Source organism: Vigna umbellata, chromosome 10, assembly GCF_029865625.1.
Source record: "Vigna umbellata cultivar VRB3 chromosome 10, Vumbellata_1.0, whole genome shotgun sequence".
NCBI lineage: Eukaryota > Viridiplantae > Streptophyta > Magnoliopsida > Fabales > Fabaceae > Vigna > Vigna umbellata.
The window spans coordinates 7,573,087-7,597,412 of record NC_142174.1 but is presented as its reverse complement, the minus strand read 5'-3'; the positions used below and the strand labels follow the sequence as shown (position 1 = coordinate 7,597,412).

Below are 24,326 nucleotides of genomic sequence, written 5' to 3'. Positions count from 1 at the left end.
ATCACTTCATATAATCGATTATCACATTTTTGAAAGCCTATAACGGACTTGAATAATCGATTATCACTTACAATAATCGATTATTCATGGCAGTTGGGAGCTGACCTTTGGCATTCAGTGTACTTGGCTATATATTTTGTTTTTGGAGAAATTAGAAATGAACGTTGTTGAACAGAAGCTCTTGCAGAATACTGTTTGTCAGAGGAAGTTCTCAGAAGCTATAGTTCAAGTTCCCTTGCTTGGTCTCGTGAACAGGAGAGGCTCGTGTGTCGTGTGTCGATAGTCGGAGCAAGCTCTCTTCGAGTTAGCAAGGTGCTCTGCCTGGTCTCGTGAATAGGAGAAGCTCGCGTTTCGTTTGTCGATAGTCGGAGCGGTTCTCTTCGAGTTGGTAGAGTGTTCTTCTTCCGGTTCGTTCGTCGAAGGAAGGTTTATTTATCTGCTTTATTCACTATTTGTTGTAATCTGTGAAACCATTTTTAGTGAAAAAGGTTAATCACTATTTATAGTGATTAACGACTGGACGTAGAATCTTTTGATTCGAACCAAGATAAAAATTCTGTGTTGATTTTCTTTTCCCTACACTCATTTTATTTTACGTATATCAACTGTTTGATTAATTTTCTGAAAGAAAATTATTTTTACTAAAAGGACCAAATTAAGTTTAATTGTGATCGAATACGCTTTCCGCTCTCTAAGTTTTAATTCCGCTGCGCTATACTCTTCGAAAAATACCCCCTCTGATACCTTCATCTGTTAATCTTTTGATGGGTAGTTTATTGGGGGGTGTGGGTAAGAGTGGTGGTAGTGGTTTTGGGGAGGTAAGTGGTGGTGTGTTGGTTGATGGAGATGGACGGGAAAAACGATTGAATGGGGGGTTGCTAGAGTGTTTGTCCTCATGCAGCTTGGCAAACGCAATAGCTTGGTTCAGGTCTGACGGTTGGAGGACCGTGACCTCTCGACGAAGGTGGGGTTTGAGGCCCGAGATAAAACAACTCAGATAAAAGCTGGTGGGGTAACCAGAGATCCTATTAGAGAGTTGCTCAAACTCAGAGAGGTAGTCTTGCAATGAGTGTGTTTGAGAAAGCTTGCACAGGGTTGCGATAGGATCGTCAAACTTTGACGGAGCAAATCGGAGTTCGAGCGCTCGGAGGAAAGAGTCCCACGAGGTGAGTAACCCGTTGTTGTGCATCCACTGAAACCAGGAAAGGGCTTTTCCTTCAAGAGAAAAGGAAGCGAGCTGAATGCGTTGTTCTAGGGGAGTTTGGTGGAAGGCGAAGAACTGATTGGCTTTGAAGATCCAACCAAGGGAATCCGTTCCATCAAAGGGCGGAAGGTCCATTTTCATCGGACGGTAAGGGGTATTGAGAGGTTTAGGGTTGAGTGAGAGTTGGTTCTCAAGGTGGGATGTACGATTGTCAATGTCCATGAGGGTGTTGGAAAAATTGGCTTGGGCTAGTAATATTTGTTCTAATTTGCGGTCAAGGGAGGTGAATGGGTCAGGTGAGTCGGCCATGGATGGAGGAAGTAAGACTCAATGAAAGCACCAATTGTAAGGGGAAGAAAACAGAGAATAGAATAATCTGGAAGAAAACAGGACAGAGAAGGAGAAAATTCAGAAGAGACACGTAATAATTCTTTCTTATTCCCTGCATAACAGAAAGGTGCTTTATATAAGCACTACTCCTTACAGCTAATATTCCTTCACATGGTATAACGGTTTCCCCTAAAAGGGAGACACGTCACTCAGTAACAAAATCCCTAAGATAAATTGGCTGACGCACAACCCTCTTAGGTCGATCACTAGAAGCCTCTGGAGTATTGGTTGGGCCGTGTTCAGCTTCTGCAGTAGTACTTGGGCTACCCTCACCTTGTGCACAGTCAATAGGATTAGAGTACTGTAAGGGCCCAATGATTCTTTCATTTTCCTACCATGTTCCAATCACACCCAATTTATATTATCTTCACATATAAGACATGCACATTTTCCTTTAGTACTATTTCTAGATGAATTACCATACACTGGAAAATAATTAATTATGCCAAACAATATTGCCCTTAGAAGAAAACTTCATCATTCCACATATCCTTCAAGTCTTCAATAAAAAGTGTCAAGTATATGTTTATGTCATTCCTTGGTTGTTTTGGACTTGGAATTAACATGAACAACATCATGAATTTCCTTTTCATGCATAATCATGGAAGTAGGTTATATATAATCATAATCATGGGTCACGTGCTATGCGAGCTGTTTTTCATACCATATAGATTTATTCCATTATTAGATAAAACAAGACATAGGTTTTGTAGTTCTTTCCCAAACTTAGGATAATCATGATCAACTTTTTCCCATTGAGAAGAATTTGTAGGGTGTCAAGCTTTCCATCACATATCCTTTCCTTCACATATGTTTACATCATTTGACATGTTTAAATTCAAATGTCAATATTGAAACGTCATTTAATACGTAAAAAGAATTTAACGTCATTGAATTAAAAAGATTATATACATTTATTTTTTAAGTGTTAAAGACTAAAATATATCAAAAAATTAAACACTAACAAATTTCAATTTTAACGTAAATAAAGATTCACGAAAGCATCAAAGCCCATAATATGTCTACATTTAAGAAATAAAACAGTTGTGTGATGAAAATGTTTACTCGGTCAATTAGGATTAATGAGTACAGAGAATCAAGTTTGACAAAATTTAAAATATTACTTAACGACAAGAAATTGATAGATGTATCTCAAAAATGCAGTACAGAAAGAAAACAAAGGCAATGGTTAGCTTCAAAAAGCCGAAACAACCAAAATTATTTTCTAGCAAATTTCCAGTATGCACTAGAAAACTGGAAAAGGCCTTTCTCTCTTATCTAATATTAAATCTAACAAACAGCATAGCTACAACCCATGCTTCGAACTTTCAGTAATAAACTGCGAAAACGAATACAAACGTGATATATTTTAAAATTAACCTTTCAATTTTATGTAATTTATCCTAGTTAAAATCCCTCTAACCCCTTCTATCACTAGATTCTATACATTACCAGCTCTACCCTTGTCAATCTCTCTTTTTGCCGTCATGTTTAACTGTTTTTTAAAAAGGTTTTTGTAATTTTTAGAACATGAATTTTGGTTTTTTCTCATTTTTTCTCTCTCTTTTTAACAGATTATTGCAAATGTTGCAAATGATTATCGAAGTACGGCATCTTAATTAGGTTGACGCATATTCATAAAGTCTACATATAAAACCTGTAAAATTACATGTAATATCCTTTATATATACATATCAGTATCTTCCGGTGCATAAGAATTATCTTAGACATTTAAATTTTATTAATAAAATTGCCGGCTTTGACCACAAAAGTCTAATAACCACAAAAATCAAACTTCAACACTTTGGCTTTGACCGCTTTACTAGTGGTGCCGAGTCATCAATATTTCAGTTTCCTGTTTTCGGAGTTTTATATGATAAACTAAGTGACGCCTATATATTGTCTACTTCGTTGATCCTCGCCAACTCTGTTCTTTGTTTTCTGACACTCTTCTCTGCAGACATGTTGGGGTTTCCTTTTGGTATTGTTTTCCTTTTGACTGCAGCATTTGCGGTGTTATGTTCATGTGGACATGCACCACTTGGTTGCAATGAAGAAGAAAGGCAAGCTCTTCTAAGGATCAAAGGAAGCTTCAAAGATCCTTCAAGGCTTTCATCTTGGGAAGGAACTAGTTGTTGCCAATGGAAAGGCGTAGGTTGCAATAATGTTACAGGCCATGTTGTGAAGCTAGATCTCAGAAATCCTTGTTATCCCTTACAAGGAGATTTTCAACCAAACTGTAAGTTTTACGATCATGTCCTCGAAGCTCAACATGTTCACCCTTCTATATTGCAGCTTACATATCTAACTTATGTAGATTTGAGTGGAAACAAATTTCTTAATAGTTCAATACCAGCGTTCATTCAAAAGCTGCAGCATCTGCAATCCCTTTATCTCTCTGATAGTCATTTTAGTGGTAGGATCCCGTCCAATCTTGGGAACCTCACAAATTTGCTCGTTCTTGATTTGAGCTTCAATGCTCTTTTGTATACGGATGACTTCTATTGGATTTCTCAACTTTCATCTCTCCAATACCTATACATGAGTGATGTGATTCTTGATAAAGCACAAAATTTGTTGCAGTCACTCAACATGCTTCCTTCTTTGATAGAAATAGATTTGAGAAATTGTGGACTTGATAAATTGCACACCCATCAACATATTAGCACCACAAACCTTTCCAGACTGGAATACCTCAATCTAGCAGAAAATGGACTTCAGACTCCGTTTTTGGATGCTTTTCAAAATATGACTTCCATTACAGTCATTGACCTTTCTCACAACAACCTGAATTCCACTCCCTTCTGGTTGGAAACCTGTGCTAACCTCGACAGTCTATTTCTTTATAGTAATGTTTTTTATGGCTCACTTCCATCTGCTTTGCAGAATCTGACTTCCCTGGTTTCTCTCGACCTTTCACAAAACAAGTTTGATTCTGTTCCGGGTTGGTTAGGTGAGTTAAAGGGTCTTCAATACCTCAATCTTTCAAGTAACGATGTCAATCATATTGAGGGATCTCTGGCATATCTTCTGGGAAACTGTTGCCATCTTCAACAATTAGATATGTCAACAAACAAAATTCAAAGTGATGCACTTGGAAACCATACGCAGTTTGAATGCATTAGGCACGATTTAATGTACTTGGATTTAAGTCACAACGAATGTAATGGTCCTTTGCCAGCATGGTTGGGACAGCTTGAAAATCTAAGTTCATTGATTATGACTGACAGTAACTTGGTGGGATCACTTCCTTGTGCTATAATAACAAAACTTGTCAATCTGAAGACTTTGGTGCTTTCCAACAATAACTTCACCGGTTCTCTTCCTGACTGTATCGGGGAACTTGTCAGTTTAAAGATTTTAATTCTTTCTTCCAATCATTTTGATGGGATCATTCCAAGGAGTTTAGGGAAACTTGTAAGCCTAACAGATATAAATCTTTCACGAAACTCTTTAAATGGTAGCATTCCTCACAATATTGGTCAGCTTCAAAATTTGTCCACCCTCTATTTTTCTGAAAACAAGTTACACGGAAGCATTCCTTTCAGTCTTAGTCAGCTTGTAAACCTTCAGAACTTAGACATATCCCTAAACCATTTGGAGAATTTGGTGTCTGACATAAGATGGCCCAGGCAACTTGTCTACTTAAATCTCACCGATAATCGTATCAGCGGGTCACTTCCCCAAAATATTTCTGATAGCTTGCCCAATGTCGGTTACATGCTTCTTGGAAACAACCTTATAAGTGGTCCCATTCCAAACTCATTGTGCAGAATAGGCTCCTTGTACAATCTTGACCTTTCAGGAAACATGTTAATTGGTGAAATTCCTAATTGTTGGAGTGTTACTCAAAAAATCGGTGTCATAAATTTGGCATCCAACAGATTATCCGGTGTCATTCCTAGCTCTCTTGGTAATCTACCCACGTTGGCATGGTTACATTTGAACAATAACAGCCTTCATGGGGGCTTTCCGTCATCTTGGAGAAATTTAAGTCAACTTTTAATTTTGAATGTTGGAGATAATGATTTGTCTGGGATTATCCCTTCATGGATGGGGAATATCTTTTCCTCGATGCAGATTCTAAGGCTACGGCAGAACAGGTTGAATGGAACAATTCCTTTACAACTATGCCAACTTTCTGCACTGCAAATTTTGGATCTTTCAAACAACAACTTGATGGGTCCAATCCCTCATTGCATAGGAAATCTCACAGGTATGGCCTCAAAAAAGAATAGTTCTGTAAATCAATCTAACAGAACTGTTGAATGGTATGAACAAGACGTTAGAGTGGTCATCAAAGGAAGAGAACTTGAGTATACCAGAAATCTAAAACTTGTGGTAAACTTGGACTTGTCAAATAACAATTTGGTTGGATCTATTCCAGAAGGAATAACATCACTTCGTGCATTGCATGGCCTAAATCTATCACACAATCGTTTGTCAGGACATATCCCCAAAAGAATTGGAGACATGAAATCACTAGAATCTCTTGACCTCTCTCATGACCAACTTTCTGGTGCAATTTCAGAAAGCATAACTAGTTTAACTTGGTTAAGTTACTTAAACTTGTCCTACAACAACCTTTCAGGACAAATCCCCCAAGGACCTCAATTATCAACCCTTGAGGATCCTTCTATTTATGGTGGAAACCCGTTTCTGTGTGGACCTCCACTTCCGAATAAGTGTTTTCATGATGATTTCCAAGGAGGTGATGAAGATGAAGAAAAAGATCACAAAGAGGATAAAGTAGAGAAATTGTGGTTTTACTGTGTCATTGCACTTGGCTATTTTATGGGATTTTGGGCTGTGACGGGAAGCTTGTTGTTGAAGAGAAGTTGGAGACTTGCTTACTTTCAATATATTGATGAGTCAACACAGAGGATAAATGAATCATTGACAATACATTTAGCAACTTTTAAGGAAAGATTGACAGGAATAGTGAATCGTGGTGCTGAGTGACACACTATGGTAGTCTTTATCCATTCTGTCTCTCTTTTGTTATTGGAAGATTTCACGTTTATTTTGCTTGATAAATAATTACTTGGACTTTGTAAAATAGGAATAAATGCAAGTTGTAGAATTTATAGTTTAACTAATAGTTGCTAAAATATTGGAAAGTGTATCCTTTTCCAATTCCCAAATAATCTGAGTCATACAACCTCCCCTACACTCATAAGAAAGGTTGATTTTTTTTTAATTTGAGAAATGTAATAATTATTATTATTATTATAATAATAATAATAATAATTATTATTATTATTATTATTAATATTATCATACATTTTTAGTTTGAACATGAAAATAATCAAAATGCGTGTTCATATTTCAGACTTTTGCGAGGAATTTTTCTCTGTACCACTGTTGTGCATAAATTTTACACATTGTCATAGAATATTGCTTTTTTATTAGAAAAATTAATACTGAAAAGTAGAATTTTTTTTGTTTCAAAACAAACAAACAATATTTAAATTTCTTGTTCTAAACCAACTCTTAAACTAAAATAATTAGCATAAAGAAAATTTAAACTATTATACAAATTAAAAATTTTAAAATATAAGAGGCCATGAAGCTACACTTTCAAGTAAATACTTCTTCACCTTAGTGATAAAAAGCAGACCATGTGCGGCAAATACGGTAGATAGTTAATTCATGAATTAAATATATTTTTAATTTTTAAATTTGGACACAAAACTGATATTTATTAATATTTTAAATTTTGATATAGATTGATTTTAAATTTTAAAAATAAATATATATAATCTCATAATTTAATTATGTTAAATTTTTTTTTGTCAAACATTTTTCAAAATAACATTTATATTGTTTAGACAACTTTTAATTCAAATATCAATCTATAGCAAAGTTTAACAAATCTAAAAAACACAACACATTAAATTAAAATACTATATTCATCTATTTTTAAAATTTAAAATAAAATTTTTAAATTAAAAAGAAAAAGTATCAAAATCTTAAAAGAAATATTATATTTAAATTTAAGAATTAAAAACATATTTAATTCTTAATTTATTTATTTATTATTTATATATTAAGAAATTATCATAATAATTGGTTACTTTGATATCCAAGACATATAAGACGAGACCTATAAAATGACATTTTGGAAGTAGTAATATTTTAAAAACAATGAGATTCAATTATTTAGTATTAAATTATTTTAATATAAATACTTTTGTTATAAACAAGTTTTATTATTTGAAAATGTAATCTTTCTAAAAACCACTTTTTTATAATTTTCTAACTTATCTCTAGGAGTTCTTCTCTTGGGTTCATTGTTTGAATATCAGAGACCATCTAAGTGATCGCAGTGACTAGATCTTCAAGTCTACCTAATCAGTTTCTCCAAAATAGTAAGCTAGCTTCTACTCTTTTTCTTTGGTTTGTCTCGACGAGCCTTAGTGTTTTTGCATGTAAAGTTTGAGTCTTTTATAAGACTCTGTGATGATCAATAGTTATAATGGCATACATTGATCATATTTTCATTGTTCGTAGCTATAGATCCTTTGATATGTGAGAGTTTTTTGGGGTTCTTTAAAGTCGTGCAATAGTTTAACAGGTAAGAGGAGCTAGTTAATTTGATTTTAACTTATAAACAGGTCTTAATTGATGTTTGTATGGTAGTTGATTTGTGAAATTGAATTATTTGTGAAATTTGATATGTTGGGTTGCTTAATGAAGATGGTATGTTGAATGGAATTTGATGTATTTTTGCGTATATATGAATTACTGCTTTTATGCTTGACTCTTGAGGATTTGGAAATGTTAAATTGGGTATCCTAATTTGATTAAGTGTTGTTGAACCTTGGTCTCATATTAGGCTAAAGAAAATGGTAGGTTTTTGGTCTAGAATGAGGTTTTAGCATATGAAAGTCTAGAAGGTTGGTAAGTAGGAAAAGTTGGAAGTTTAAGATCTATTGTTAGGTAATTATATAGAGTGGCTGAGCAAGAGTTCCCTTTGAGCAAGCAAAACCCACTACTTTTGTAGTGGTTGAGCGAGAGTTCCCGTTAGGCGAGCAAAGCTCATTGTGTTTGCAATGGCTGAGTGAGAGTTCTCGTTAGGAAAATAAAGCTCAGTGTTTCTACAATGGTTGGGCGAGAGTTCTCGCTAAGCGAGAGTTTTGGATCGCTAGGCTCCAGACTTGGTGTTGGATGCTTGTTTTCTATAATTTCTTTTATTATTTTCTTGGGTTCTCTAAGTTGTGTCTTAATTGACTTTGATTTACAATATACTTGAATTGATATTTATTGATGCTCATTGAATTATATAAATGTGATTGTGAGAATGGAAGATATGTGATGTGAGAAGAACCTCAAGGAGAGGTTTAGTGTTTGAGAAAGGTATGGTGTATGCTTAATAGTGAGATTTCTGAAAAGAAGTATCTTGATACTCTATCAACCATTCAACTGATGTACACATGAATGGGGTGGCAGAGAGAATGGCAAGAGGTATTTACCCTAGACTTCTTAGTCTTAGAAGTGGAAGATTAATCTCATGAGTAGTAGGTCGAGTTACCCTTGTTTATAACTTTATGTAGTATAAAAACTACCATAGGTGCACGCCTTTATTGAAGTCTATGTCAAAGCATTGTATCCGGATAATTGAGTCTAAAGTTAAATGATGAGATGTTTATATGAGTTATAGAATGTTTCAGTATTGAACTAATATGTGATGTATTAAACTGTCTATGAAGTTTTCTTTTGAATATTAGTTTACCCTGTTGTCTTTGTTGTTGTTCTTGGTGTGATGTTTATTTTCATTTGTGATGATCACCTTATTAGTGGAAATATATGAGAGATAGGTGTTGAAGTATCATAGTAGAGAGCAGTGATGTTGTAGAATGTCTTCTTGATTATTTAGTCTTTTAGATATAATTATTATTATGGTTATTTATTTTAAATAATTGTATTAATACTATATCTATAAGAGATGACAAATTATTTTGTTTAAATCAATTTTATAACCAGTAGTAAGATGCTTAAATTTGGGATGTTACATTTAATTTCAAGCAAATATATAAATTTAAAAGAAAATAATCCAAATTATTTCTATTATTAATTTTCTTTTCTTATTTTTTTGGAATATTTTATAATGGCTGATGATTATATAACTTAAGACAAAATTTTGGATAAACTTATTTCAAATTAAAAGAATAAAATATTTTATTATGAATGTATAATGCAGAAATAAAATATTTAAAATTAAAAGAATAATATTTTATTTTCGAATTCTATAATAATGTTTTTAAAATTGTACGATAAAAATTATTTTTTATATTATTGTTCGATAATATATATTATACTTATTATATATATTTCTAAATTATGCATTTCTCAATGTATAATTAAAAAAAATAGACTTAATCCTTTTGAATGTAAAATTTTCGCAAAAATACTTAAACTTAAATTATTAATAGAGATTGTTTGACTCAAAAGCCTTCCAAATTAAACAAGTTGTTATAAAATAAAAAGGTTAAACCGATATTTTAAAATAAAATGAAGTAACACATACAAAAAGAAATCATAGACGTGTAGGAAGAAAAAACACTAATTCAATGGCAAAATAAAACTTCTAATATCATTACAACAAATAAAATATTTATGAATTGACTTCTTCTGTTTACTATAACTAAAAAAATACAACTAAAAACGTCACTGCTAGATGGCTCCAGTACACAAAGGAAATATATATATATATATATATATATGAAATTTCTCCTTCAGATTTTGACTTTAAGGTAGGTTACATTTCCGGAATTTTAAAAAAGAATAAAAAGTTTGAAAATTTAGTCTCTAAGAAGTCCAATTTTCACTTGGTCGTATATTAGTCTATTTCATTGGATATATTTATATTAAAATCAGTATTATTTGCGAAAAAAAAAAGGATAACCTATCATCGTTGCTTGACTTTTGTGTAAAACAATGTTCCAAATTGAGAAAAAGGCAAAGATAACATTTAAAAGTAAGAACCTTTGAAATGAAGATCTGCTGAATTTTACATAGATAATATATTTAAGCGTATAGTGTAGGTTGGGAGAATCTCATATGCTGTAAAAAGAATAATAAAGTGATACTCAATTTATAAATTACTAATTTTTAGTTAATGCTAATAAAGATTTTTTTTTAATTAATATCGATCAAAGTTATGTTCTGAGTAGTGTAAAATGTAGTTATTATATATGATTGATATTGCTTAGGATTATTTTTTTTAACACGTGTAAGCTTAAAATTTCATGTTTATGAGATTAATAAGGATTGATAGACGAGAAAACCCTCATTGACATCGATAAAAAAAAAATGCTTATGTTATGTTTGCCTAAAACTAAATTCGATCAGTATTAGTTGAACGACGATTCCAACTAACATCAATTGAAAAAATTATATTTGATATAAGTCGAAAAATAATATTGATGCGGGTAAAAACAATAATGAATGTTGATATTGACCAAAATTACCTAACCAATGCATACGTTCATTACATCAGTGAAAAAACGTATTTTAATGATGTTTGTTAAAAAGTAAACTGATCAACTCTAACCTAAGCAAAATCATCAAATTCAACAAATGATGCCTTGACCAAGACTGAATTGAGGTGAGAAAGAAGAATACCAAACAATTTAAATTCTTACTTTCTAAATGAAATTTAAAATTATATAATTTTAAGTGATAATATGTGCATAAGATGTTGTTATAAGAGTAGGAGCTCAAAAGTAAAAAAAATATTGTAAAATTCGTGATAGTTTAAAAACAGTGAGATTCAATTATTTTAATATTAAATGAGTTATTTATAAATAATTTTGTTATAAATGAGTTTGATTATTTTAAAACGTATCATCTCTCTAGAAATTACTTTTCTAGAGTTATCTATCTTTTCTCTAAAAATTCTAACTCCTCAGTCATTTGTTTGATGACTAGGAAGTTCCTATGAGATCACATTTGAGTAATCTCTATTTCTAACCTATCAGTTCCTCGTTTAGAGCAAGTAAGTTTTTACCTCTTTTTCCTTTCGTTCTTTGTTTATGATCATGCTTAGGAAACCCCAACGCATGTATCATTAGTGTTCATTTCTTGATTCATTGTCAATTTGTGGTCTTAAGGACTATTTCCTATCACAATTTGGTTATTCGTAGGTGTTTTTAGAGTTCCTTGTACGAAAAGCAAAGTGTGTTCATTCTTAGAGCTCTATAGCTTCGGTGTAAGGTAAGGAAAGCTAGTGTTTGTTTTTCTATTATGTTATTTGTGTAAATTTAGTGCTTGCATGTATGATGACTTGATTCGAGTGAAATTGTAGGTTTTACTAATATTCATAGTGTTTAAATGATGATTAATGATTATGTGAGGATTGAAATGTTTGATATGGTGTGTTTGTAATGATATTTTTATGATTGCGTAAAATGAAGGGTATTGATACTTGGTATTGAATTCAAAGTGGTTGGAGTGAAGATTAACCAAATTTTTGAGTTTTAAGGTAAAAAGAAAGATTTTGATGGGTGAGTTTGAGAAATAGGGGCTGAGGTGAGAAAACCATTGTCATAGGGTTGTTATGAAGTGATTTGAGACTTGTTATAGGTAGTATTTTGTGGAAGTTTTAAGAGATTTTTAGTGTAAAAATGGGGGTTTTGAATAGTGAGAATTTGATATGAGGGGTATAAACTGTATTGAGAAGTTTGAGGGGTTAATAGATTACTTGTGACTTGTCTAGGCATCTAAATCAGTAAAATCTTGCGTGGAAGTGTTAGTTTTAGAAGAGGGTGATTTATTAGTTACTTTTAGTACTTTTTGGGGGTTTAAGTTGTTGGAAAATGAAAGTAGTAAAGCTAGAAGAAAATTGAGGTGTTAGGGTGTATTCTTGAATGTATTATGAATTTTCCATGATGTTAGTATGTTGATATAGGTGATGGAAGAAGTAAAATGGAGTTTGGATAGCTTAGAGGAGTGATTTGGTTTCAAGTGTTCAATATGAGTTAGAGTGGTGTTTCCAGAGGTTTTTCAATGTTTAGAAGGTCCTAGGAACCATTCAAAGTTGTGGGATAAGTGTGTGAAAGGATCCAAAAAGTGTAGAGTCTTTCTGATAGCGCTCACCTGAGTGCCCAAACTGGGTGTTGAGCGCTCGTTTCCAGTGGCCAGGGCACTGAGCGCTCGAGTGCCACTAAGCGCATATTGGGCATCACTACACTAGATTTGGGGGGTGTTAGGGTTCTAGATATTAATTTTGGATGTTCTTTAGGTCATTTTGGGGGTTTTGGACCCTTTCAGAGCTATTGGTGACAGTTTTCAAGCTGTTTTCCTTACCTAATGTGGGTATCAAGATGCTATAAAGAAAAATTGTTTTATTATGTGATTTCTAATGACTTGTAAGGGTGTTTCTATTTCTCATCTTGACATTCTAATGGTCACCCATTCTCAAGTAGAGAGGGGTGAGGCATGTCATGAGAATAACAGGAGGTCCTAATCTAGGGGTTTTACCTTGGCCTAAAGCAAGTGATAACGGACTAATATTGTGTGATAGCTTGAGGTGGACCAGCTGTTTCACCACAACAAGTGCCCGAACTGTCATAGCTCGATATTCATACTAATCTGGATGGTGAAGTCAAAGAGTTGTCATGCATAAAGTGTTTGGTTGATTTGGTGTGAGATATGTATCATTAAGTAAAATGTTTAATATGTTTTTGATGTATTATGAAAATGTTTTGTATCACTAGCTTACCCTTGTTTTTGTCTTTGATTATTTGTTTGTGTTTTTTCTTTTGCGATAATCATCTTTAAATGGTGTGAGCTTAGGAAGGACGTCTTTCCGGTCATTCAGTGTGAGGTTGAGAATGAAGCAACAACATAAATAGGGTTTTGTTCTCCAAGTGTAAGATCTTTTTCATCAATAGTTTGTAGTTTCTTGTAAGTTAATATATATGTAATGTTTTATTTTGATAATCTTATTCTACTAAAATAGGATGTTACAAGTATGGACTAAAATTCACCTCTTATTGTCTGAGTCATAAAGAGCATAAGAGAGTTTTTTAGAAAGTATTTAAAAAAATTCCATTTTTTAGAATTTAAAATTTATTGTCTATAGATCAATTACTTTTTTAGAAAGTACTTAAAAAATTTCATAAAAATAAATTAATCTTTGAAAAAATTTCGTCCAAACACATTATATGGCTTTTTCAAAAAAAAATGAAAGAAAATATAGATGGAAAATCTGTTTTGTGTGAGTTTATAGTGTTGTATACTCATTTTATAATCCTAAAAACTTTAAGATTGAGGTTCATCCTTCTAAAGCTCCTAAAGGAGATTTTAGTCAACGCCTCTCCTCTTACTTGGATTAAATGTAACCTGGATTCTTTTCATAAAGACAGTCCTTACAATACTAGTTTCCAGAAAGTCCTTATAATTTCTAGAAAGTTTGAATATCTAGATAATGAGTTTTAGGGTGTTGCTCCCTCCACCACCACAGCATTCTCCCTCCACCTCCCCTTTACTATTTTGCCCCTCAGTAAAATTTTATTTTTAGAATTATTGTTTTATAATTTTACTCATTTATAACATATTTCACTGATAACCTACATAGTTCCTTGTATGAGTAAAATATTTTTCTGCAAAGCTCAGTGATTGTGAAAAGAATTATCAAGCAATCTTCCTCTTGCTTTCGGTGTAGTACGTGGTGCAGTGCGTTTGTGGTGTAATGTGCTTGTCGTGGTTCCTCTCCAGGTACGTAGTCATAATCCTTCCAATAATCCTAAACCCTAAACCCTAAACCCTTCCAATAATCCTTCCAATAATCTTTCCAATAATCCTTTAACCCTAAAACGTAAAATGAAAACGAAGCCTAAACGGATGACATCCTTCAACGGATGTCAACATCCGTTTAAGGCAAAACGGATGTCGACATCCGTTTCACCTTAAACGGATGTTGACATCCGTTGAAGGATGTCATCCGTTTAAGCTTTGTTTTAATTTTATGTTTCTGTTATTATTTTATTAGATATTTTAATATTTTGATTTATTATTTTTGAATATCTTTTTAATGTATTTTAATAATGTATATTTATATTAGTTTATATTTAAATATTAAAATAATAAAATAATAAAAATAAAAAATTTTAACTTTAAGGATATAATTGGAATTAAAGATAATTGGGGAGGTGGAGGGAGAAGGCTGTGGAGGTGGAGGGAGCAACACCCTGAGTTTTATAATTTCTTAGAGAGGTCCAATGGTGCTAGAGTTGGACTTTCTCCTTATGGCTATTGTTTCTTGCACTCCCACAATTACTCATTACATACCCACGACAGGAAAAGACTTAATCATCTTTCACCACTGATATGACCACAGCCGCTCTCATCATCACAGCAGAAGAAAAGGAGGAAACAAAATCCAGAAAGCTCTTTCCAAACTCATTCCGGAAAACTCTTTCCGAAACTCATTCCATGTGTTCTGAAAAACTTTTTTTCAGAAAACCTTTCATATAGGATTGTTTCATAAAATTCATTCTAAATGACATTATATGTTCTGGAAAGTTTGTTCCAGAAATCCCATTCTAGAAAACTTGTTTCGGAATGTATTTCATGTATTTCGAAAATTTTTTCCAAAAATTTGGTTCAAAAATTCTATTTTGGATATCTCTTTTCGAAAATTTGTTTAAGAAATGTATAATCCAAAAATGACCTTTATGAAAGATAAAATATCATTTTAAAAATTTGAAGGAGTGCATGAAGAAATTGTCAGGCTACAGGAAGTAAAACCCTGAAGTTACCCCTCTTGATCTGTACAAAAAGGACAAACAACTATTATGATGACAAAGATTATTCAGATCTGAGCAAGAACAACAACTTACGCTGGTTATTGACGCAATGTTTCCTGATGGAATATATATATATATATATATATATATATATATATATATATATATATATATATATATGTATGTATATGTATGTATATAATTATGCGTTCTGGCATATAGTTACCAATGGCTCATACCAGTATTTTTATTTTCTGTTTTGCACTACTTTTCCAGTTGCATATTGATATTAAATTGTTACAGCATCGAGATATGGTTAAACATGGCGCACAAATAGTGAATATGGCACCAAAAATTGACTGGTGACTGATGTGAACAAATGTAACATCAGTTAAACTCCGTTTAGCGCCATAATAATCTATACTTTTTTTTCAGACCTAGTCTTATCTTATTTTAGAATACACATAGGTTTCCCTTTAAATGCTTTCTGAAATGTATGGAACAAGGCACCTACATAATCATGCAAGAATTAAGTGAGATGGGATACATTTTAAACCACCGATACGAACAGATTTTTCCTATATCAAAAATGGTTTCTATGGCGTGTAAAGAATATGGAAGTTGAAATTTCAATTCATCTTCAATTCTTGATAACCAATGTCTCATCTTATTTCTCAATTATTACATTCAACTAACAAAATTGATATACCTTAATAAAGAAAACTAATCATGAATTTACCACATTATCAAATTCATATTTCCATTGCAAAGAGTGAAAAATCATCTCACTGATTCTGAATTTCAGGAAAAATAAAAATAGAAAATTAAAGACATGACATGTAGAAAAGGGAACAAGCCCTTCTTAGCTTTCCCAATTAAAACATGAACATGATGTACAACACCATGGAAGAGTGCTGAAAGATCTTAATGTGAATCTTCTTCTTCACAGAATTTGGAATACTTTTCTGAATCCATCAAATTGTTTAGTTCGCCACTGTCGGACAGTTCAACCTTAATTATCCATCCATCTTTATAAGGGCTTGAGTTTACCTGTGTGAAGAAATGTAGGACAACATGAAAACTCTTAGTGTTTATAGAAAAAGTATTCATTGCAATACTTCATTGATACATAGGCGTAGTGATCCAAGATGTAGCATACAAAAACAACAAAGTACAAAAAGGGGGGAGAATAGTCAGTGCCTCTAAACTCAGCATACACATTTTGTCTTTCATGTAAAATGCTGTTCTTTAAGAATTAGGCAAAAAAACTCACCAAAGCAGGAGAGCTACTAAGCTCTTCATTAACTTCGACCACCCTTCCTGAAACAGGAGAGTTAATATCACTAGTTGCCTTCACACTTTCAACTGCACCAAAACTGTCTCCTTGTGTCACGGTGGCTCCCACTTCAGGCAACTCAACATACACAACATCACCCAAATGATCTTGGGCATGATCAGTTATGCCAACGGTTGCAGAATTTCCATCAACCTTGACCCACTCATGGGAATCAGCATACTTCAGATCTTTAACAACTGCAAGTAAACATGGACGAAGCCAACAATGCAAGTTAGATGTTCTTTTTCATATATGGAAGCCTTTATGTAGATGAACTACATAAATCTTATTTGCAACTACTGCGAAAACAACCAAACATTTCCATATCCTACAGGTTCAAATGCAATATTACATTTGACATATAATTGCAGATGTGGATAAGAGTCAGAAAAACATCAAAGCCCTTGAGATGTTTACATTTACGATATGAAACTAAGCAGCTGTGTGATGGAAATGTTTACCCAGCCAATTAGGATGAATGATTATAAAGGATCAAGTTAGGTAAAATTTAAAATATTACTCAACGACAAGAAATTGATAAATGTATCCCAAAAATGCATTGCCGAAAAAAGGCAATGGTTAACTTCAAAAAGCCAAAACACCCAAAATTATTTTCTAGCAAATTTCCAAAATGCACTAGAAAACAACAAAAATCCTTTCTCTCTGATCTAGTATTAAATCTAGCAAACAGCATAGCTACAACCCATGTTTCGAACTTTCATTAATAAACTCTGAAAACGCTTACAAATGTCAAGTGTTTTAAATTTTAATGGAATTTATCCTAGTTAAAATCCCTCTTACCCCTTCTATCATTATACACTATCTATTACCAGCTCCACCCTTGTCATCCTCCTGTTTGATCATACCAGGTTCAGAACGTAACATATTCTATAGGTCACAGATAATACTGCCATTAAGAATGTGAAGATAATATTATAAAAGATTAGACGCATTATTTGTGTGCTACTTTTCAGGGAGGGTGGGTGGGTGCACTTTCCCCACACCACCGTTAGAAAGCTCCGTGCCATTAAAGTACATGCATAGATAATAACATCAAGGAAACGGTGCAAAAAAAACAAAAAATGTGAACAGTGCCATCAAATTGAGAGATCTGAATCCACGCACTATAAGTTAGCACAATGATGAATGCACTTCATACATCAGAAATCGTACAAAGAAATATGAATTTCCAATCTCGAAAAGAAGAAACCCTAGATTCAGATCATTAAACAAAATACATAGATCAAGATCCACATCATAGCACAAAAAAAGAAAAATAAATTTTGAATGATGAATGAAAAAAAATAAAAAGCAGATCGCAGCATAACAGAGAGAGAAGAAAAGGGTTAAGGAGAAAGCATGTTACCATTGGAAAAGCCTCTGTGGAAGACGGAGATCCTGAGATAAGAAGCAGCCCTTGAAGCCCATAATTGCCTGCAAGCCATTTCTCTCTTCTCTGTGTATTTGTGAGTTCAACACTTTTGCTTTGTGGTGATCATGAAGAGACAACTTCCCACTTATTTATATTGCTGAGGGTTGGTGAAAGTTTTCTTTCTTTTTTTATTCCTTATTCCTTAATACTATCTATTTTTAATTAAGAAAATATTTTATCTTTTTTTAAAACAAGATATATTCTCTCTTATTTTTTAATTATTTGGTGGCGTTTCAATTGGATTCATGGAGTGTCTCAGATAACACTACTACAAAAGCTTATTATAATAATATATTATATTATTATATTATAAGAATAAATACAGTACTAAAAATAAAATAAAAAATAGCCTTGTAAATATTGCCTTTTAGTTTTCTTTTTAGTTTTGTTACTTTTAAATATCCAACCTTTGTTTAATGTTGTTTCTTTAGTGTCTATAGTTTATTACAGTTAATTTGGTGCTAAAATTGAAAATTATTAACTAAAATAAAAATTAATTAATTAAAATAACTCTGCTATTTTAGCTAAAATAAAAATTATGTTTATTATTCTTTTACAAGTAAAATAACTGCATCTAACTTTACTTTTTTTTTAAATTTAATATGTTAACAATAACTTTTAAATTATTTTTATTTAAATGATAAGGATTTAAAAGTAATATTTTTTTTATAAACTAAAATAAAATAATCATATAACTTATATAATGATATTTTATTTTATGACCTCTGTCGTGTAAATTTTTTTAAATAAAACTAATGACTTAATTAACTTGCAAAATATTATCTTTTAATTATTTTTAAAAATATTTAATGTTATTCATTGAAAGATAATAAATATTTACATGAAAGCATTATTATTTAAACATTTTTTGTTAATCATATTTTTCTTAAGTTTCAAATTCTACAAAGCTGTATGTAAATTATAGAAGTTATCTTGAATTATGTAAGAACGATCTTCACAAGGGTTTCATTTGAATAAATTTTCCCAAATCATTTAAAAAAAAACTAAAATAAATTTCTTTATAAATTAAAGTTAGCGTATAACTATCTTAAAATTAGATTTTAAAAGTTTATAAAAAAAAGGTTTTAGTTTTGCAAAAAGTAGCGTATAAGTGCACATGATAAACACTGAAAAAGAGTTTAATTTTAGGAAGGAAATTTTCGGTTGTTAAATACTAAAATTTAGTTTATATCTCAATTAGAAATAAAAATAGGAAAAAATATTTAGTGATCAAAATTAAAATAGTCATTAATCATCTACTAAAATTCGATTGACTTATTCATTTGTCTTTGTTTCTTTTTTTCAAAGTTAAAATAAAAGAAATCAAGTTAGAAATAGTTAACTCACTTGTAAAAGCTAAAATAGAAAACATTTTAATAAATTTGGTCGCTTACAATTTAATTAATTAAAAAAAGTTAAATTATGTATTTGGTACACATTTTATTGAAAAATCTCAATTAAGTTTATTTTATGTGTCTTAAATAGGTGTCAAGCTTTTATCTTTTCTTTTAATTTTAATTTTATTTTATTTTTAAAAAATAAAAAAATTATCACATGTGAAGTTGATGTTGTTTCAAGTAGGTTTAATACCTCTTTTGGTCCCTCGAAAGGGGGCAAATGTTCAATTGGGTCCTACATTTTTTTAGAAGTTCAATGTGGTCCCAAATTTTGTAAAAAGTGTGCAATCAAGTCCTTTTTGAAAACGGCGTTGATTTTTTAACGGAGCAGCTGACAGGGTGGACTGAAGTTAGCTACGTGGCTGTGTGAGGGTAATACGTGGCTGTGTGAGGGTGATACGTGGCTGTGAGAGGGTAATATTACTGAGGTTAAGAAATTAGGGTTTGAGTTAGAGAGAAATTGGTGTTTGAGATACGAATGACTTCTTCTGAAGGGTGTTCGTCGTGTTCGAAAAGTACCGCGAGGCCAGCCCTCCACCTGCAGAAAACCAGAACCAAAAACAAAAACCAAAACCCAGAGATCGAGCGGCCAACCTCGGCGAAGTTTCGTTGATCTCCGCAAACCTGTCGCTCGAGACCCACCGCGCGAACCACCATCGAAACCCCAAGGGTCGCGCCTCTGCCGCTGTGTCGCTCACAAGCTCCGCCGCCGCGGACCACCCCAAAGCTGTCGCAAGTTGTCCTAACGTGAGAGAAAGGAAGCTGCCATATGGTTGCAGAGCAGCGCCGAAGGAGAAGAAGAGAAGGGAAAACTATATCTTTCCCTCACATGAGCGTGACGAAGCAGACATAAGAAGAAGAGGGTAGAAAGAAATTGGGATTTCCAATTTAGGGTTCATAATCCTTTCAGATTGGGAGTTTTCCCTCTTAATTCTAATTTTAATTAGGTTCCTAATTTTCAAATTTAGGATTTTTCGAATTAGGAAAACCACGTATTACCCTCACACAGCCACGTAGCAAACTTCAGTCCACCCTGTCAGTTGCTCCGTTAAAAAATTAACGCCGTTTCCAAAAAGGACTTGATTGCACACTTTTTACAAAATTTGGGACCACATTGAACTTCTAAAAAAAGGTAGGACCCAATTGAACATTTGCCCCCTTTCGAGGGACCAAAAGAGGTATTAAACCTTTCAAGTAATAGTAACAATGTAATGTGATAATGTTAGTGTCACATGTCACGTGTCATTATTAGTATAATTATTTTATCTCAATTTGGTCTTTGTATTTATATAAATATGTATTAAAATTGATATTTTTATTAAATATTTTTAATAAGGTTAAGTTTATTTAAATTTATATTTTTACGTTAAATTTTATTTAAAATTGTTAATAGAAAATAATGTTAATAAAGAAAACTTTAAAATTAATTTCAACTATGTTAAACTTGGTTATCAATTATATTTCATAAAATAATATAAATTTATAAACTTTTCCTATTTTGTTAAATTTTATATTTTACATTAAACTTTATTTATATTGATATATTAAATCATATTTTAATATTTTTTATTTGAATTTACATTTTAAATAATTGTATATTTTTTAAGTATATAAAATTCAATAATTTCTATAAGTTGGTTTGAAAATAACCATTTTCAAAAGCTTCACCTCTTTCGCATATATCTCAGTGTCAGGGAAATTTTTGGTATAAAACTTCTTCTTGAAGGGCTCCTATATGATATCTTCTCCAGTTTCCTCTAACATCATGCCCACTAGTGAACTATTTCTCTAGACAACTAATACTCTAAATAAGGCAACCTATTCTCACCCAGACACATCTTGGTGTCAAAGATGCTTTTCAGATCTCTTAGCCATTAATCAAACCCCTTTGGAGTGGGTCTTCCCATCAAACTACGTCGGATGATGCTGTAAGAAGTTCTTTTAACTGTCTTGAAACCTCCACATGCTACTACTAGGTGGCTTCAAAAGAGAGCCTATCAGATTCCATCTGTTGCAAGGTCATTTGATGTTGTTGCATCATGACAACACTATATTGTTGGAGGACTGCTGCCATGGACTCGATTGCCCTTGCTAGGTTGGGTATATTCGAGGTTGGAGGGGGAGGAAGTGATGGCCTAGGTACCATAACTCTATCTACACAAATAAAAGCCATTATTCTAACTCAAAGAAACTATACTAACCAAACATAATGAAGAGTACACAATAGAAACTAAGCACACTCTAACCAACAGGTTTCATAAGGAACAACTCCTCTGATACCAACGATGTAACATTTCATTTTAATAGTGTAAAACTACTAAATGAAAGTTATAAGAATGATTATCGACAAGCAGACGAGACAAACATACAACTACTATATTACAATCATCCTTAAAGCATGTACTGAATATAAAAATTTATATACACACCATTAGAAGCTAGAATTTTTCAAAAAAGAAAGGTTTATACAAAAAACATAATCAATCTTATTTAAGCGGCAACATCTCCCTCACCCTGCACCTAATCAACTGGAACATCCTCGTCTACTCACCATTTAGGTGATCATTGCAAACAAGAAGAAACATAAACAAACACACAGAAAGAAAGGGTAGGCTAATGTACCAAAACAACATTCATACAACATTTATATAGATGGCAACACATATACGAATTTATATCAACCAATCCTAAGGCGTGTAATCATTCATTATAGACTTGACCATCCGGATACATGTATTAATATTAGACTTTGATGAGTTATGCACTTATAGTGGCCTCTATTTCTCTACAGAGCAATTGCCAATGAGTTTCACCCTACTACACACAAGGTTCGTTCGTTAACACCTTTGGCCAAGGCCCTTGTATTAGGACCTTTTACTCCTCTCACCACATACCTGACCCTTCTCTGCTTAAGATTGAATGATTATTAAAGCGTAAGATAACTCTTAATACGGGATCCATATATCAATATACACACTACTTTAAGCATCATCAATCCTCCTTGGATTATTATCAATCATTCACATGTCATGTTATAAACCGATCATTGTTTTAACATTCACATAATCACACACACATTAAACCCATCATAAGAGATATATGTAAATTTAGTTAAAGTTTTGGTATTTTCACTCAACCACAAGACTTGCTCGGTTAGTGACTAGTACCTGATAGCAAATTTGCTCAACCACCAAATAAATTTGCCTAGTGAGTAGTGCCTGAATACACACTCACCCAACAACCAAATAACTTGATTAGCGAGCATATCTCTGTAACTTACAAGTTTAAATTCTCCTAAAAGTCGTCCAGAGAGTATATTCTCACCCAACAATTGTCAAGTGAATGAACTCTCTGACTTTGGTCTCACCTAACAACCACCAAGTCAGTAGTTCTCTGACTTTGACTTCACCCAACAAGTATATGCTCGTCCAACGAGTTTACATAATTATGCAAATTTTTGTCTTTCCAACTAATATTATCAAAGCGGGTTGGAACCCGTGAGCCAAATCGACCCATCATAAGTTCAGGCCAAGTTGGGTTGAAAAAAAATTTGAAATTTCGATACAGTCCAATTTGATTCCTGCTCACCGACCCACCTATTTATTTCTTTCTGTTTCAATATTATTAGTTAACACTCGTTTTTATTGTATTGTAGATGAGGATAAAAAAAGGAGAGACTTCAAGAAAACAAAATATTACAGATTTATCCATTAAAGATTCCAATCATATAGATGGATAAGTGATACAAAAGTTATCAATGTTATTAAAAGGCGATTGAAACCACCTAACTCAACTCAACATGTCATAATTCATCATACACTTCAATTTGACAAACCAACTATCATACAAACCTACAATAAGTTATTATAAGTTGTCTATTAGTTAAAATCAATGTCATTAGCTTCCATTACCTGAAGGATGATCAAACAACTCTAAAGATTCTAAAAAAACTCCAAAAGCTCAAGAAACTCCATTTACTCCTACGAACAATAGAAACATGATTAGGACACACCATTAATCAACAGAGTCTTATAGAAGACTCGAATGTTACATGCAAGCTAAAGTAACTCACATGCACAAAAAACATATATACTAAGGAAAAGAGTATAAATCAACTTACTCTTTTTACAGAAACTAATAAGATACAGTTGATGATCTCGCCTTAAGAATCACTCAAATGTTCTCTGATCTCAAACAAATGATAAGATGGTTAAGAAGGAGAGAGAGGAGATTAAGAGCTATATAAAAAAAGGATTTAAAGAAATAATGCATTTTTACATAATAAATTTAATTATAAAAATTCTATTCAGATTTTAAACTTTTAATATTAAAATAATAAGTCTAGTTGTTGAAATACAACATTTTTTAGATATGATTTTCTACTTTAACATTAATAATAAATATGATGAATAATAATAATAATGATATCTTTTTTTAAAAAAATTGTATCAATTTTATAATATTAAGATGACATGATCTTAATCATCAATTATTTCTTTCTAATTTTATCCGTAATATAAAACAATTACAATGAAAATAATAAACTATAATTTTTTTTGTTACTCTTACTTTTAACATCTAAACTACAATTTTCTATAACTTTAGTATTAATAAAAATAATTTTTTCATATTAATTACAATATATTTTATATATTCTCTTATTTATAAAAGTAAGTAATAAAATAACGACATAATATAATAATTATCATCATCGAACAATATAATAGACTTAATTTGGAAGTTACAAAAATGTTGAGAAACATAAAAAAAAAAAATCTTGAAAATTCATAAATTGCACTTCTGTTATATAAAC

At 32.1% G+C, this 24,326-nt stretch overlaps 2 protein-coding genes across 2 annotated transcripts; one reads left to right on the top strand and one right to left on the bottom strand.

Annotated features, from left to right (window-relative positions):
* Nucleotides 1-3,541: 3,541 nt before the first annotated feature.
* Nucleotides 3,542-6,639, top strand: LOC124829136 (uncharacterized). The gene has a single exon (XM_047302602.2). It carries the CDS (start codon nucleotides 3,557-3,559, stop codon nucleotides 6,554-6,556), a length of 3,000 nt encoding a protein of 999 aa, XP_047158558.1. The 5' UTR covers nucleotides 3,542-3,556; the 3' UTR covers nucleotides 6,557-6,639.
* Nucleotides 6,640-16,062: 9,423 nt separating this feature from the next.
* LOC148191783 (glycine cleavage system H protein 2, mitochondrial-like) lies at nucleotides 16,063-18,208 on the bottom strand. The gene is made up of 3 exons (XM_088100107.1): nucleotides 18,051-18,208; nucleotides 16,622-16,881; nucleotides 16,063-16,398 (listed from the first exon to the last, which is right to left on the bottom strand). Exons 1-3 carry the CDS (start codon nucleotides 18,127-18,129, stop codon nucleotides 16,273-16,275), a joined length of 465 nt encoding a protein of 154 aa, XP_087956233.1. The 5' UTR covers nucleotides 18,130-18,208; the 3' UTR covers nucleotides 16,063-16,272.
* Between the last annotated feature and the right edge of the window lie 6,118 nt (nucleotides 18,209-24,326).

Excerpts from the sequence above, each read along its gene's own strand:
- LOC124829136 (XM_047302602.2), top strand. The coding sequence starts at position 3,557 with ATGTTGGGGTTTCCTTTTGGTATTGTTTTCCTTTTGACTGCAGCATTT.
- LOC148191783 (XM_088100107.1), bottom strand. The coding sequence starts at position 18,129 with ATGGCTTGCAGGCAATTATGGGCTTCAAGGGCTGCTTCTTATCTCAGG. Across the intron at positions 16,882-18,050 it reads CCACAGAGGCTTTTCCAATG|TTGTTAAAGATCTGAAGTAT; the intron begins GTAACATGCTTT and ends GTTTACTTGCAG. Across the intron at positions 16,399-16,621 it reads TTAGTAGCTCTCCTGCTTTG|GTAAACTCAAGCCCTTATAA; the intron begins GTGAGTTTTTTT and ends TTCTTCACACAG.